Here is a 16,759-nt window from a genome sequence, read left to right as displayed (position 1 = left end):
AAGGCTACGTCTTTGCAATGTCTTTAGAAACTAACAATGTTTGAAGCAGCATCCATTAGAGCTACTTCTGTTAGAGCCACGTCTATAATGTAAACTCTCTTGGGACTACCTCTGCTGGTGTGACGTGTCTTGGGAGCGACCCCCATTGGGCGTGGCCTTGAGGCGCCTACTGAGGACGCAAGAAAAGCAGCATTGTGATGTGAGCTTCCTTGCGGACCTGTTACCCAAGGTCTAGAACGTTAGGTCAGTCTTGTTCAGGACACTGGAGGAGTCGGTCGCAGGAACGGAGGCTAGGAGACAGTCCACTACCCCAGCCCCCAGCTCTTGGGGGCTGACGGGTAGACATGGACTTGTACCTAAGCAACTGTTTAAAGGTTGCTGAAGCTGCTGTAGCCAAGGGGGCTTCCGGCAACCAAAAAACAGACCAAAACTCATGTAGTACTGTGAGTGGTGGACCCTTCTTTCTTGCCCAGGGCAGGTTTCAGGCCAGCAGGTGGAATCATGGGGATAGAGTCTGTGCTGAGGGGCGGGAACAGGGCAGATTTTTATTCTCGCTATGGTCATCTTCTGACCAGTGCAATATGTAATTCAATGTGTCACTTGCTGATACTCTTGAGCAGGACCCAGAAGTAGGGTGGAGGCTTAGGAAGTTTGGAGGTAAGGTCATCTTTGTTCATGTCCAGGCACTTCCTCCCACCCACGTGCCTAGCAAACTGGGTTGTGCTATCCGATTGAAGTGTGTGGCCCTTCCACCTGGGTGCCTAGCAACTTGAGCTGTACTATCAGGTTGAAGTGTGAGGCAACTGATGTAAACTAAATGAACACTTCCTAGCTGAAAAGATAACAATTTCCATTTTCTTTCCCACAGATGAAAGGGAGACCTACCATTCCAAAGATTGGGCCATCTCGTCTGTTGGATTTACCGCTTGGGGCCAAACTGCCCATTATCCCAGGAAGTACTAATATATTCTACACAACAAATTTATGTGAAACGGTAAACTATGTTTGAATGGTGTTTAAATGGTTTGCTTTACACTTTGCAGCTGTTAAATTTGAAACATTTTGCTATGACTGCACTTTGTGTAACACCTTCAGTTTCACACAAATGGAATTAAATGAGCTGCATTTTTTATGTACTTAAACTCACTTTAATGACAGAAATCCCCCAAAAGAGCTTCAGTCACTCTGTCTAGACATTCTCCAACCACAGTGTCAACTTGAAAAATTGGTATGTTTCTGGCCTAATCATATATGACACGTTGATTTCTGCTTCTGTGCCTTGGTCTGCCTGGCTCTGAAGCCTACCATGTACTCTCCTCCATTTTCTGCTAGTCTCTCCTCACCTGTGTCTACAGGAACTAGACTGAGGTTGAGGTTGTAAGTAGATCAGTCACAGAGTTCATAAATAGTATTCCATGTGCCACCTTCAGTGTAAAATTTAGACTGGGAAAAGAGGAAATTTGAAAGGGAATGTATTTACCCAGATCAGCCCAATACATATTCTCACTTCAGTTTCTGCTTATATATTTTGTTTTAAATGACCATTCTAATTATTTCAATAAACTAATGTTTTATTTTTTTTATTTTTATTTTTTTTTATTTTATTTTTTTCTTATCAGTTACATTTTATTAACTCTGTATCCCAGCCGTGTCCCGATCCCTCATTCCCTCCCAGTCCCTCCCTCCCTCCCTCATCTCCACCGTGCCCCTTGCCAAGTCCACTGATGGGGGGGACCTCCTCCCCATTCATCTGATCCTGTTTTATCAGGTATCTTCAGGACTGGCTGCAAAGCTCGCCTCTGTGGCCTAACAGGACTGCTCCTCCCTTGGGGGGTGGGGAGGCCAAAGAGCCAGTCATTGAGTTCCTGTTAGAAATAGTCCTTGTTCCCCTCACTATGGGAAACCAATTGGTTACTGAGTTACCACAGGCTACATCTGAGCAGAGGTTCTAGGTTACATTCATACATGGTCCTTGGTTGCATGTCAGTCTCAGAAAAGACCTTGTGCCCAGATATGTTTGGTCCTTGTGGAACTCCTATCCTTTCCTCATCATACTAACTCCCCTTCTTTCTTATGATTCCCTGAACTCTGCCAAAGGTTTGGTCATGAGTCTTTGCTTTGAAAACACTGCTAGTTAGAGTTTTTCAAATGCGCTCAGTAGACTCCTGTCAATGTTTAATGTGCATCCCATCTGTCTTTCAAAACGAGGATTGATAATCATACCCCATGTCCGCTCTCTTGATTATCTTTTTTAGGTGTATAGATTTCATTGTTTATCATATCTTATAGGTCTATATAAGTGAGTATATACCGTGTTTGTCTTTCTCCTTCTGGGATATTTCACTCAGGATGATCTTTTCTAGGTCCCACCATTTGCCTGCAAATTTCATGATTTCCTCTTTTTTGATTGCTGAGTAGTATTCCATTGTGTAAAAATACCACAATTTCTGTACCCATTCCTCCGTTGATGGACATCTGGGTTGTTTCCAGGTTCTGGCTATTACAAATAAAGCAGCTATAAACATGGTTGAGCTAATATCTCTTTTGTGTACTTGAGCAAACTTTGGGTATATACCTAGCAGTGGTATAGCTGGGTCTTGAGGAAGCACTATTCCTAATTGTCTTAGAAAGCGCCAGATACATTTCCAGAGTGGTTGTATCAGTTTACATTCCCACCACCAGTGGAGGAGGGTTCCCCTTTCTCCACAACCTCTCCAGCATGTGTTGTCCCTTGAGTTTTTCATTTTGGCCATTCTGATGGGTGTAAGGTGATATCTCAGGGTCGTTTTGATTTGCATTTCCCTGATGGCTAATGAGGATGAGCATTTCTTTAAGTGTTTCTCTGCCATTTGATATTCCTCTACAGAGAATTCTGTTTAGCTCTGTTCCCCATTTTTTAAGTGGATTACTTGGTTTGCTGCTTTTCAGCTTCTTTAGTTCTTTGTATATACTCGATATTAGTCCTCTGTCAGATAAAGGGTTAGTGAAGATTCTTTCCCAATCTGTAGGCAGGCGTTTTGTTTTGATGACAGTGTCCTTTGCTTTACAGAAGCTTTTCAGTTTCATGAGGTCCCATTTATTGATTGTTGGTCTTAGAGCCTGTGCTGTTGGTGTTCTGTTCAGGAAGTTGTCTCCTGTGCCAATGAGTTCTAGGCTGTTCCCCACTTTTTCTTCTAACAGATTTAGAGTATCTGGTTTTATGTTGAGGTCTTTGATCCACTTGGACTTTAGTTTTGTGCAGGGTGATAAATATAGATCTATTTTCATTTTTCTGCATGTGGACATCCAGTTGGACCAGCACCATTTGTTGAAGATGCTGTCTTTTTTCCATTGAATGGTTTTGGCTTCTTTGTCAAAAATTGAGTATTCGTAAGTGTGTGGGTTTATTTCTGGGTCTTCTATGCGGTTCCATTGAGCCTCCTTTCTGTTTTTATGCCAATACCATGCAGTTTTTATTACTATTGCTCTGTAGTACAACTTGAGATCGGGAATGGAGATACCTCCAGATGATCTGTTGTTGTACAGGATTGTTTTGGAGATTCTGGGTTTTTTGTTTCTCCATATGAAGCTGAGAATTTTTTTTTCAAGGTCTGTAAAGAATTGAGTTGGTATTTTGATGGGAATTGCATTGAATCTGTAGATTGCTTTTGGCAGGATGGACATTTTCACAATGTTAATCCTACCAATCCATGAGCACGGGAGATCTTTCCATCTTCTGAGATCTTCTTCAATTTCTTTCTTCAGAGACTTGAAGTTTTTCTCAAACAGGTCTTTCACTTGCTTGGTTAGTGTCACCCCAAGGTACTTTATGTGGTTAGTGGCTATTGTGAAGGGTGTTCTTTCCCTAATTTGTTTCTCGGTGATTTTGTCTTTGGTATACAGGAGGGCTTCTGATTTTTTTGAGTTGATTTTGTATCCTGCCACTTTGCTGAAGGTGTTTATCATCTGGAGGAGTTCTCTGGTTGAATTCTTGGGGTCGTTCATATATACTATCATATCATCTGCGAATAGTGACACTTTGACCTCTTCCTTTCTGATCTGTATCCCCTTGATCTCCTTTAGTTGTCTTATTGCTCTGGCTAGGACTTCAAGTACTATGTTGAAGAGGTAGGGAGAGAGTGGGCAGCCTTGTCTTGTCCCTGAGTTCAGTGGGATTGATTTAAGCTTCTCTCCATTGAGTTTGATGTTGGCTATAGGCTTGCTGTATATTGCCTTTACTATGTTTAGGTATGTGCCTTGTATTCCTGATCTCTCCAAGACTTTAAACATGAATGGATGTTGGACTTTGTCATATGCTTTTTCAGCATCTAAGGAGATGATCATGTGGTTTTTCTCCTTCAGTTTGTTTATGTGGTGGATTACATTGATGGATTTCCGTATGTTGAACCACCCTTGCATGCCTGGGATGAAGCCTACTTGGTCGTGGTGGATGATATCTTTGATGTGTTCTTGGATTCGGTTTGCAAGTATTTTATTGAGTATTTTTGCGTCAATGTTCATAAGAGAGATAGGTCTGAAGTTCTCTTTTTTTGTTGGGTCTTTGTGTGGTTTAGGTATCAGGGTGACTGTTGATTCATAGAATGAGTTTGGTAATGTACCTTCTGTTTCTATTTTGCGGAATAGTTTGAGGAGAATTGGTGTGAGCACTTCTTTGAAGGTCTGGTAGAATTCCACACTGAAACCATCTGGCCCAGGGCTTTTTTTGGAGGGGAGACTGTGAATGACTGCTTCAATTTCCTTGGGGGATATTGGGCTGTTCAGTCTTTCTACCTGATATTGACTTAATGTTGGAAGATGGAATCTATCAAGAAAATTGTCCATTTCATTTAGATTTTCAAATTTTGTGGCATATAGGCTTTTGTAGTATGACCTAATGATTGTTTGAATTTCCTCTGTGTCTGTAGTTATGTCACCCTTTTCATCTCTGATTTTGTTGATTTTGATAGATTCTCTCTGCTTTTTAGTTAGTTTGGCTAAGGGTTTGTCTATCTTGTTGATTTTCTCAAAGAACCAGCTTTTTGTTTCATTGATTCTTTGAATAGTTTTATTTGTTTCTAATTGATTGATTTCAGCCCTAAGTTTGATCATTTCCAGCCTTCTGCTCCTCTTGGGTGTATCTGCTTCTTTTTTTTCTAGGGTTTTCAGTTGGGCCATTAAGTTGTTTGTATGTGATGTTACAAATTTCTTCTTGCAGGCACTTAGTGCTATAAATTTTCCCCTGAACACTGCTTTCAATGTGTCCCATAAATTTGGGTATGTTGTGCCTTCATTTTCATTGAATTCTAGGAAGTCTTTAATTTCTTTCTTTATTTCTTCCTTAACCCAGCTGTCGTTGAGTAACAGGTTGTTCAGTTTACATGTGCGTGTAGGCTGTTTGTTATTTCTGTTGTTGTTGAGGTCCAGCTTAAGTCCATGGTGGTCCGATAGAATACAAGGGATTATTTCAATCTTTTTGTATCTGTTGAAGCTTTCTTTATGACAAATTATATGGTCTATTTTGGAGAAGGTTCCATGCGGTGCTGAAAAGAACGTATACTCTTTTGAGTTTGGATGAAAAGATCTGTAGACGTCTATTAGGTCCATTTGATTTAGGGTCTCTGTAAGTGTTTTTATTTCCCTATTTGTTTTCTGTCTAGTTGATCTGTCCCTTGCTGAGAGTGGAGTGTTGAAGTCTCCCACTATTAGGGTTTTAGGATCAATGTGTGATTTAAGCTTTAATATTGTTTCATTTATGAATGTAGGTGCTCTTGTATTTGGGGCATAGATATTCAAAATTGTGATGTCCTCTTGGTGGATTTTTCCTTTGATGAGAATATAGTGGCCGTCCTTATCTTTTTTGATTAACTTGGGTTGAAAGTCTATTTTATTAGATATTAGGATGGCTACTCCTGCTTGTTTTCTGGAACCATTTGCTTGAAAGACATTTTTCCAGCCCTTTACTCTGAGGTAGTGTTTATCTTTGTTGCATAGGTGTGTTTCTTGGATGCAACAGAATGTTGGATCCTGTTTCCGCAACCATTCTGTTAGTCTGTGTCTTTTAATTGGGGAGTTGAGTCCGTTGATGTTGATAGAAACTAGTGACCAACAATTGTTACTTATTTTAGATGTGGTGTTGGTGGTGTCACTGAGTTTCATTGCTTGTCTTCTTTTGGTTTTTTTGTTGTGTAGTTATCTATTTCCTCTGTTTCCTTCGATGTAGTTGTTTTCTTTGCTTTGGAGTTTCCCTTCTAGTAACTTCTGTAAAGCTGGGTTACTATGTAGATATTGTTTAAATTTGGTTTTGTCTTGGAATATCTTGAATTCTCCGTCTATGTTGATTGAAAGTTTTGCTGGTATAGTAGTCTGGGTTGGAATCTGTGGTCCCTTAAGGACTGTATGATTTCTGTCCAGGCCCTTCTGGCTTTCATAGTTTCTGTTGAGAAATCTGGTGTGATTCTGATAGGTCTACCTTCATATGTTACTTGGCCTTTTTCCCTTGCTGCTTTTAGAATTTTTTCTTTGTTTTGTAGGTTCAGTGTTTTGACTATGATGTGACGTGAAGAATTTCTTTTCTGGTCTAGTCTACTTGGTGTTCTGTAGGCCTCTTGTATGTTTATGGACATCTCCTTCTTTAAGTTGGGAAAGTTTTCTTCTATAATTTTCTTGAAAATATTTTCCGGACCTTGGAGCCTGATGTCTTCTTTTTCTTCTACTCCTATTATTCTTAGGTTTTGTCTTTTCATGGTGTCCTTGATTTCTTGGATGTTTTGTGTTTGGAACTTTTCTGATTTTATTTTTTCTTTGAGAGACGAGTCAATTTCCACAAGTGTATCTTCGGCTCCTGAAATTCTTTCTTCCATCTCTTGTATTCTGTTGGTGATGCTTACCTTTGTGGTGCCTGATCTTTTCTCTATGTTCTCCAGCTCCTGGTTTTTCTCTATTTGTGTTTTCTTCATTGATTCTAATTCTGTTTTCATGTCTTGCACCATTTCCTTCATCTGTTTGAATGTGGACTCCTGTTTTTCAATGATAGCTTCTATTTTTTTGTCTGTTTCCTCTCTATGTATCACTAATTGTGCCTCTACTTCTTTGGGTATAATTGCCTGTATTTCTATGAGAGCTTTGTTTATTTCTTCTTTATTTGCCTTCATTTGTGTGGACATTTCTTTGAGAGCTTTGTGCATTTCTTCTCTGTGTGCCTCAATTTTCGTGGTCATTTCTCTGAGTGCACGATTTGTTTCCTCTTGGTTAGTCTCGATTTCTTTGGTTATTTCTCTGAGGGCTTTGTTCATTTCATCTCTATGGGCCTCTAATAGCTGGAGAAACATAGTTTTGAGGTCGTTTTCTTGTATATCTAGTGAATTGAAGTGTCCATTTTTTTGTGGGGTTGCTGGTGAGATCATTATGTCCTGATTTTTGTTGGGAGTGTTCTTACGTCTGCCTCTAGCCATCTGGTCATTTATAATCCTCACTGGTTGTTCCTCGAGATTGTAGTTTGGGCTATGATCCTCTCTTTCTGTTTTCTGGACTGTTTTTTTCAGGAAGATGAGAGAGGTTCACTGCTTTGGGGGTGTGCACTGTGTTTTCAGTTTTGCCTAAGTAAAGAATGTGACGCTGGCGCTATTCGCGTGCGCTTTTAGCGGGCGTAGTGTGCATGCGCGGATTGTCTGACTATTGCAGTGGCCTGCAAGCCACTATTACGCAGTTCTGACTGAGATCCAGGGATTGTTTGTCTGGATTACCCTGGTGGACCCGCAAGGCAGAGGCTTCAATGTCGCTATCCCAAGAATCCCTCTGATGCCCACACTAGGAGTGTGGGTGGCAGGGATCTCGTCTGGTTGCTTCTGTGGAGAGGCCCTGGGTCTGGGGTAATCTCTCCCTAGAAGGCTCACTCACTCTCTTGCACGACCAGTTGGAATGCACAGGGGTTCCCCTTGCTCACTACTCTGTTTTGGTCCTGCTGCAGAAGTGCACGGGTAGGGTAGCAGTCAGCTCTGTGACACTGTGGCCGCAGGACTCGGTGTCCACCTTTCCTGTGTGCTGCCTCTTTGTTCTTTCCCTCTGCCAGGAGGGGTTGTGTTGACTGGTCCCTGGGTGGCGCGGGAAACAGTTAGGGTGAGTGTATTCAATCCCAGATCCCGGGCCCAGATCTCTCTGCCAGAAGCAGCCTAGCAGTAGAATCTATGTTTGCTGATCCCAAGAGAGTACCGGGTAGGGTTGAGTGTCCTCAGATCCAGAGCTTGGCCCCCTCTGCTAGGGGCCACTGGAGAGAGGGTGCTGTGTCCTTGGCAGGCTGCCTCTCTGTCCTTCCCCTCTGACCTTCTCCTCTGCTAGGGCAAGCTTATGGAGGTGCTCTCAGGGGAGTGCCAGCAGGGGTTGGGGCTTCTCAGTGGGATCCTGAGCCCTGAGCAGGCGCATTTCTCTGCTGGGGGTGGGGGCGCCGGTGATAGAACTTGCTGCTATATCTTATTGCTCTGGACCCAGGAGAATCTCAGGACGTGTAGGATGACCACAGTCCCAGATCCTGAGCTGTAGTTTGTTTGCTAATGTTTTAAAGTGTGATTTCATGAATTTTTCATTTGCAATCATTTCAAATCTGTTTTTGTTTGTTGCAGCTTTTCCAGCCTTCTTTTGATTTTAACCTTAATGACCCGTACTGTAAACTCATGGAAACCACCTACAAAAGTCTTCATGATCCACACTTAAAAGCATACTTCAAACGAAAAGACATTATCAAGAAACTAAGAAAAGGAGGATACATCACAGGCAATAATAAAGTACGTTAAGGGCTACTTCTGATTTGCAAAAATGTAAACACTTGCTAGGTGCTTTGATTCTCATGCTAACTTCTATTTGACAACTAGCAGATATCACAGAAGAAAGTCTATATAATGTTTAGTATCAGGTGCCTTTTCTTTGTCAAAAACTACTTTCTATTTCACAATTATTGAATGATAGAAAAATTAATTATCAAAACATTTTTGGCGTGTAAACATATTGACACATTTATTTTCCTTGTGTCTCTAGAAGTAATTTTGACCTGGAACTCTTAATGAAATATTTAGAAATATTCTGGTGGTTCAGCTTTCTAGAGATTCTGACTACAAAATTGCCACAAAATGCATTATTACATTTGATTATAAATCTGTTACTAGAATGAATGTTCTTATTCTTTCCTCTAAATGTTTTATAATTTTTTAAATTTATAATAATGTTTTTCATTTGTGAATTCATAGGTTGTATGTTCCTTAGGAGAGCTGAATAAATACAGACAATATCTCACAGCTTTAAAAATTGACTTTGAACGAAAGTATGTAAGAGAAAAAGTAAGTTAAACACATAAGTCTGTTTTATTTGGGATCCATAAGAAAATTTTCTGAAAGCTATGCTCTTTGCACAATATTTCCTTAAAATATTGCAGGAATGCAGTCTATATAAAGAAAATTGTAAGACACAGAGTTCTCATTTGACTTTTACATATATAAAGTTTACTTGTCTGAATGGGCCTCACAAGACCTAAAATCATGTTAGTAGAAATAGCAGTTTCTAAAGCTTAGGACATTTACTTAAGCTTAAATTTTAAGAAAATATATCAAAGGATAGATACGTTTATTTCTGGCAAGGTTATAACATCCAATAATTTTTTTTTTCTTGCAGAAAATTATAGAAAATCAGGTTAAAAAAGTGAATGAAAAGAGACAAGCCCGTGATGACGATGCTGCCATTGCTGGATTTCAGCAGTGGCTGTTAAAAGGGAAAAAACCTAGCCCACATCAAGCTCGATTAATAAAACGCAGGTAGAGTCAGAGTTTATGTATATTTCATGGACACGTTATAGACATCCACAACAGCAAAAACATGAGCATGATTGAAGGTGCTAGATATATTTAAGGCCCTCAGAGTTTTCAACATGGAGAACTAAGAGTATATCAAGGCAGGCTAAACAGACAGCTCAGCAGCTAAGAGTACTGTCTACTCTTTCAGGGAACTAGGGTTTGATTCCCTGTATCCACATGGTGGTTCACAACCATCTGTAATTCCAGTTTTCTTCTGGCCTCCAGAGACACTGCATGCATGCAGTGCACAGTCTTACATGCAGGCAAAACACCTATACATATGATTTTACACACATATGTATGTGTGTGTCTGTACATCAAGAGGCACAGGGATTGAGAGCCTTGATAGCAATGCTGGGAAGAGGAAGGTAAGTTTCTACCTGAGAAATTGGAGCCACCAGGAATCCAAGAGGTAAGTCAAAGTGTTATAGAAGTCCAAAATATTAATCAGTGATCTTGTGAAAGCCAGGTCTCTTATACCAGAGGAAGAGAGAGTGTTTTAACACATTTTAAACATCAGTTTAAATACCTTATTTTAAAGCCATAGTGAACTAATTACAACTACTTTATTGGATGCTAATGTAAGCATGACTTTCCTCTACCTTCCACTCTCTTCCTTCAGCTACTAAGCACACATTACCGTTTAGAGATCAAGCCTTGGCCTTAGAAGGTAAAGGGCAAAACTATAGAGGGGGAAAAAAAAAACCTTTATCATAATTGAAAGCCTGTTGTTCATTATCTGGCTCACAAAGTCCATGCATTGATCTCATGCTATACCAGAATGCATGTGGATAAACTAGAATTGCAGAGTGGCAAGTATCCTGAAGGAAATATCCAAGTGACATGCCTTTAATTCACTTTTACTTAGACATTTGCACATGATTAAAAAAGAACTAGACAAAATTGAAAACACCTCGGGAAGACGGAATACACTACAGTTGAAGGAAGAAGACAGAGAACATTGGGATAATGTTAGGAAAGTTCTGAATCTACGCTCACAAGTTGAAGAGGTGAGGATCAATAAATTTTGCATGGAAAACTTGTACGGTGGTTTTATTTGTAAACAGGTTTAACAGGTTCACCATCTCATGTGTAGTCATTTCAATTTAGAGAAGAAGCCCAAGTCAGTCAGATGGATTTGTGGGTAAAGGCACTTCCTATGCAAGCCTGATGACCTGAGTTCAAGCCCCAGAACATATGTGAAATTAGAAGAGAGCTCATGCTATACTTGTCCTTTTATCTCTGCATGAGTTCTGACATGGCTGTATCTTTAGCTTCTCTGTCCGAATACCTTTATGAGCATCAGATTACATGTACTATTCTCCCTGAATTCAAAACACAGCCTTTGCCAATATCTTTTGAGATTCACTTTTAGAGTCATGTTCGTGATATTTTTCGTTCCACTGTATCCACTAAAACATGGCCAATGAATGTCAGATAATCACATTCAAAACCCAATGCAAGATTTGCTTTATCTTTAACCCAAACGATATGAAGCCATTGATTTGATCTAACTTGTGTATTGGTTGAAGAAAGAAAAAATACCTTTAAAATTAAATATATGCTGACAACTGTAATGGCATGTCCCTTAGGAATTTCAGTTAAAGGAGATGACACTTCTGACAAAGATTGGTCCAGAAGCTAAGAAAGAAAGAAGAGTTGATGAACATCGTCGGAAAATCAGAGACGAAGTTAACAGAAAGGTAGTCAGCTTTTGCTCAACTTGGGCTGTTTCAAGAAAGTCTTTTGCCATATTTTTATATGTTAAAGTATGAATTTTCAGAAGAGAGTTATTGATGAAGACACCCATTTGGCTCAAATCTGTAATTCAACAATGAGTACCCAGAAAATTAAATTAGATTGAGTTCTGAAAATATGCTTGACCTAAGGAATAAAAGGATGGCCTAACATGTACAAGACCCTAGCTTTAACTTCCAGTTGTCAAAGAGCTTGTGCACATGCACATGTATACACAATTTCATGCTGAATCACAAAGGAAACCTACTGTTTAATACTTTTCTTCAAATTCATTATAAATTTAGATAACTCCAGATAGGAAGAAAGGTCTACATCATCACATTTGAAATAATATGTGTGGTATTGGAATTTTCTTGACGAGTATTTATTTACATTTGGAACATATTTAATATATTTTTAATATTTTGTAGAAACAGGTAATGCTACAGAAAAGGATCACCTACCGTTTAGAAAAACTGCAAAAGAAAGATAGTAAAGAAGAAAAGCTGGAAGCAAGTTTCCCTGAAAGTAAAAGACATTCTGAATCAGGTGAGAGAGTGAGGAGAGAAAATAAAAGAGAAAGATTAGTGGAAGCTAAACAGTGATATGTTAAATATGTCTTTATAAACACATCTATGCTCACATGTATTTTTTTTAAACCGCCCTCACAAAAGGAAGTACTAAGATCCCACAATGCCTGTGCCAGACAATATGTGAGGCAGTTTTCAGCTCCAGATCCAGTTAAAGAAAGCATATGCACACACACACAAATGGTTTACAAATAGGCACACATAAAGTTTAACAAAAGCCAGTAAGAGGAGATAGCATGTACACACAGGGAAGAAATGCAGGAAAACAAATGAGAGAACTAAGTTGAAGCAGGCATTTAGAGAACATTAACAAGTGAAAAGTTAAAAAAAATAGCCAGTAAGACAAAAATATTCACAGAAATTAGACAAAAGGATAAATATAAAGATCGAGAGAGAATTAAAATGTACAAAGTAAGGAATAGGAAAAGGACAAAAACATGAAAAAGCATCTGGCAGACAAAGTTGATACAATAAATAATGAAGACAAGGAGAGAGAAGAAAATTAGAAGAATCCCCCATTTGATTGTGGGAGTGGGGAGAGATGAAGACAGAAAAAAGGCAGGAGGAGGTAGAGGATGAAGAAACGGAGCCAGACAAGGAAGAGCTAGTAAGAAAAGAGCAAAAGGATTGTGATTGTGAGAGAGGGGGTTTGAAATAATTAGTAAATTCCAATACATTCAGGGAAGGTTTGCAGGGTTTATTCAAGAGATTTCAAACCTACAAAGTTTGGGAAGTGAAGCAGTGTTTTGTTGTTGTTGTTTTTGTTTGTTGTTTAAGTAAGATGGAAAAGGGCAAGGTGAGGAAAATGGGGCCTGTAAGTTACAAAAGGGAAAAGAGCCTGGGAGAAAGGGAGACAATAATCCTTAAAAGGGGCTAAGGAGAGGAGACAGCGTGCTTGTTATCCTACCGGTGAAGAAGCTTGAGATAAATTACAAAAGATGCTTCTGAAATAGGAAGAAAAAGAAAATGAGGTAGGGAAAGAGGAGGGAGGGAGGCAGGAAGGAGGATAAAAGGAAGGTAAAAAGAAAAAAGAAAGGAAAGAGAAAGGAGATTTAGTGAAGATAAAAGTGGGAGGAGGAATGGAAAAGAAGGAAAGAAAATAAAACAGAAAGGAAAAGAGGGTAGATACAGGGACAAGATTGAATTAAAGGAGGAAGAGAGGAAGAAAAAGGAGGAAGGATTATAAAGAAGGGAAAGGAAGGAAGAAGGGACTAGGAAGAGGGTAACAAGAGGGAAAAGAGAAAGGAGGAATGGGTAAAGATAGGCACAGGAAAAGGGTAAAGGTGGGACAAATGGAAGGGAGGAAGGAGAAAGACAGGAGGAAGGAAAAGTAAAGATGGGAAGAGGGTCAAGACGGGAGGAGTGGACAAAGATGGGACTCCTCCCATCCTCAAGGGGCCTGGAGTGAGGGAGGAACCAGAGGGAAAGAGCAAAGCTGTCTGGAGGCCCAGGCTGGCCTGCGCTGGCCGCTTTCCCTCAGGGGCTGGGGGTAGCTGCGTGCGGCGGACTGCACCAGGAGGCATCCCTTCTCAATTCAGAAGGTATCTCCAGGGCAAGACTCCTTGATCCCCCAAAAATCTTGGCCCCCTGTTGACTTTGATTTAAGATGAAAAGGTGGGAGGAGGAAAGAATAAGATGGGGAGAGGAAGTAGTAAAAATAGGAGGAAGGAGGGCAAAGATGGGAGAGGGGAGAGGTGGAAGGAGGACAAAGAAAGGGGAGAAAGAAAGGGAAGTAAAGGCATGGGAGAAACAAAGAGGAAGAAATGAAAATGGAGAAAAAGAGGAAATGGAGGGAGAAAGTACAGAAGCAAGGGAAATTAGCAAGGATAAGAAAGAAGAAAAGCAAAGAAAGCTGAAAGAAATTAAAGAAAAAGAATTACACGGGAAAGAAAGAAGGAAAATGAGTTTTAAAAAAGTAGAAACATCAACAAAAGTGTGAGAGCTGTGAAAAGGAGGAGCCAGTAAGAAATTCAAGTCTTATTGGGGAAAGGGTATCAGCTTTTAAAAGACTAAAACATGATATGTAAACAGATTAATAGGTCTGAATTTTAGGAAACAAAAGAGCATAACAGGAAAAGAGAAAACAATCAGAAACAAAACAAGAAGAGAGAAAAGTTTAAGGGGAGGAACTAATAAAATATTGGCTCATAAAAGGAGATGGAAAGGGAAATGTCGGGGATGAGGAAAAGTCTAGAGAAGAGAAGGATGGAAGAAAGAAAAACTTTTAAAAAGCAAAATGAACAAAGATAGAGAAAAATTGAAACTTACAGGGAATGGAGCAATAGGAAAAAATAGTAAACTAATAGACAAAATGAAGAACAAGGGTGTGGAACTAGTGAGAGCAAATACAGTATGGCAGGAGATGTTTTGAAAAGCCACTAAAAGACTTTAAAGGAACCCTGGGGCAGTGGCACATGCTTGTAATCCTAGGACAGATGTCTATAAAAAAAAAAAAAGAAAGAAAAACAGAAGCCAGGAAAAGTTGTAAGGAAATGGATTTCAAACACAAGAACCGGACAGAAGTTATGACATGTTCTCAGGATGATGGCAAGAAAAGGGAGCGAGGCTCTGAACAGACCACAGGCTACTTGGAAACTTAGTCAATGAGGAGAGTAGCACTTGGCAGATGCAAAATTCTGGAGGAAATTTCAGAGGAGAGGTTTGAATCCTAGGGAGGATCTCTTCAAAGTGACCTAAAGACTTTTGCTGAACACAAGCAAGGGTGCTAGGATATCCCCTGAAAAATGGAACATTAGGCTGGGCATTGAGTAGAGTCAAAAGTGGGGCTTGAACTATAATGCAAGCTGGTTTTGTTTGTTTGTTTGTTTTTTGTCCAAACTGGGTTTACTATGGAAAGGCACCAATGGGCCAAGGGGAAAAGCTAGGAGCCAGAAGTTAATTTGATCACCATGGTTGTTAGCTAATATGGAGAGAAGTAAGGAATTAGAACAAGGTAAAATAGTGCTTGCTACAAATGTGTGTGGGGAGAAATGTAGATGTGAAGACAGATGTTAAAGGGGAAAATCAGGGTTCAAGGCTATAAGCTCAGATGCTGCATTTCATCCCAGAGCTTCGAAAGCTGGGGTATGCAGAGGACTCTGGTACTGGAGGAAAGTAGAAAACAAAAACAAACCAAGTCAGAAAAAGAGGCAGGAAAAGAAAATTGTAGATAGGGACAGAGGAAAGGGGTTGGGGCGGTAAATAAATTTAGGGAAGGAGGCAGAAAAGAAAGGAAGCCTGCAAGCAGGCAAAAAAAGGAAAATAAGAGTTACAGAAATATGAAAAGGGAGAATAGAAGAAGGGAGGGACTTCAGAAGTTTAGGTAGGAAGGCTTTTTAAAGAGGCTCATTCTCAGTTGGTAACGAATAGGAGAAAGCTACTTTTTAAAATCCTATAAAGCACCATAAAGATGTTTGACAGTTCTGAAGACAACTGGTTACTTTAATAGACATACTAGTAGTTAGAACTTTAAGTGGAAAAAACAGTGAAAGAAAATACTGGGATGGGAGAAGGAGGAGAGGAAGGGGGAAAAGAGCAACTGGTTTAGTAAAATAAGTGATATTTTTAGGAAATAAGTATAGTTTCAAGATATGCTTTCTGTCTCTAGTGACTTGTATTGAAACTCTTATCACATCAAGTGAGTTGAGCTAAATCCAGATGGATGAAGGTACAGGGCTCCTTCCATTGCCCTTCTTAACTATTCCCCATATTTTTATCCTGTACCATTGATAATGCTGGTGTTAAAAATGATATGTTGTGAAGTCAGGACAAAAATACAAAAGAAAAAAAAAGAAAAAATGCGTTGAAATATAAGCAATATAAAAAGAATTGAAAAAGTTTAAATAAATGAAAAAAAATGATAAAAAGGAAAGTGTATAAAGGATGAATCAGTAAAGGGTTGAAGGACAGGGAATGTAAGGCTGAAATGTAAGGACTGGTAACACAAGGGTAATTTTTACTGTAGGGGTCAAATCTTACAAGTAGGAGTCAGGAAAAAAAAGAGGAAAAACCCAAAAATTGTTCATTGATACATGATAGATAGATAGATAGATAGATAGATAGATAGATAGATAGATAGATAGATGGAAAGATAGAGGGATAGAAAGATATGCAGACAGATAGAGTTTAGCAGGAAGGTAAGCAAGTAGGTAAAAGATGGGAAGAAAAAAGAGGAAAATTAGAGAGTAGTAAAATAGTATATAAAACAGAATTGGAGAAAGGGAAGAGTTTTAGAGGCTAACCGTGATAAAGGATAGAAATAATGAGGTAGTTATGTCAGCAGGCAGTAAGCTTTAGTGATTATCGTTGGAAGTTTCTGTGACCTAAGGATCCTGGTTTGTGGACAATAAAAAAGGAAGCCCTTATACTCAATCTGAGTGCACCAACTAGTGCCATTTGTTAAAAAAAGAAATTCTTAATGCATGAGGAATTCCAAGAGAGGACACCATTAAGTGGCCGTGTGCTATTAAATGTTTACAGAACAAAGAGGAAAATTGGAAAATTGTGGGTAGAGAGTTAAAAGGTGACTTGTCTTCTGGTGCATATGATGGTATATTACTTTCCTGGCCCCAGAGTTCCATAATTAAATAATTATCTGAAGGTCATAAGACTTCACAT

General features: G+C 39.4%; 1 protein-coding gene across 1 annotated transcript; it reads left to right on the top strand.

The window, feature by feature from the left end:
• Positions 1-344: 344 nt before the first annotated feature.
• Positions 345-12,157, top strand: LOC129684810 (fibrous sheath-interacting protein 2-like). The gene is made up of 8 exons (XM_055618057.1): positions 345-443; positions 869-994; positions 8,595-8,756; positions 9,216-9,305; positions 9,637-9,776; positions 10,684-10,825; positions 11,408-11,518; positions 11,984-12,157. The coding sequence occupies exons 1-8, from the start codon at positions 345-347 to the stop codon at positions 12,155-12,157; spliced, it is 1,044 nt and encodes a 347-aa protein (XP_055474032.1).
• The last annotated feature ends 4,602 nt before the right edge of the window (positions 12,158-16,759 follow it).

This window comes from Psammomys obesus, unplaced genomic scaffold (genome assembly GCF_907164565.1).
Source record: "Psammomys obesus unplaced genomic scaffold, mPsaObe1.curated_primary_1811, whole genome shotgun sequence".
In the NCBI taxonomy this organism is placed as follows: Eukaryota; Metazoa; Chordata; class Mammalia; order Rodentia; family Muridae; genus Psammomys; species Psammomys obesus.
The sequence above is the reverse complement of the archived record's forward strand: the minus strand, read 5'-3'. Positions and strand labels throughout refer to the sequence as shown.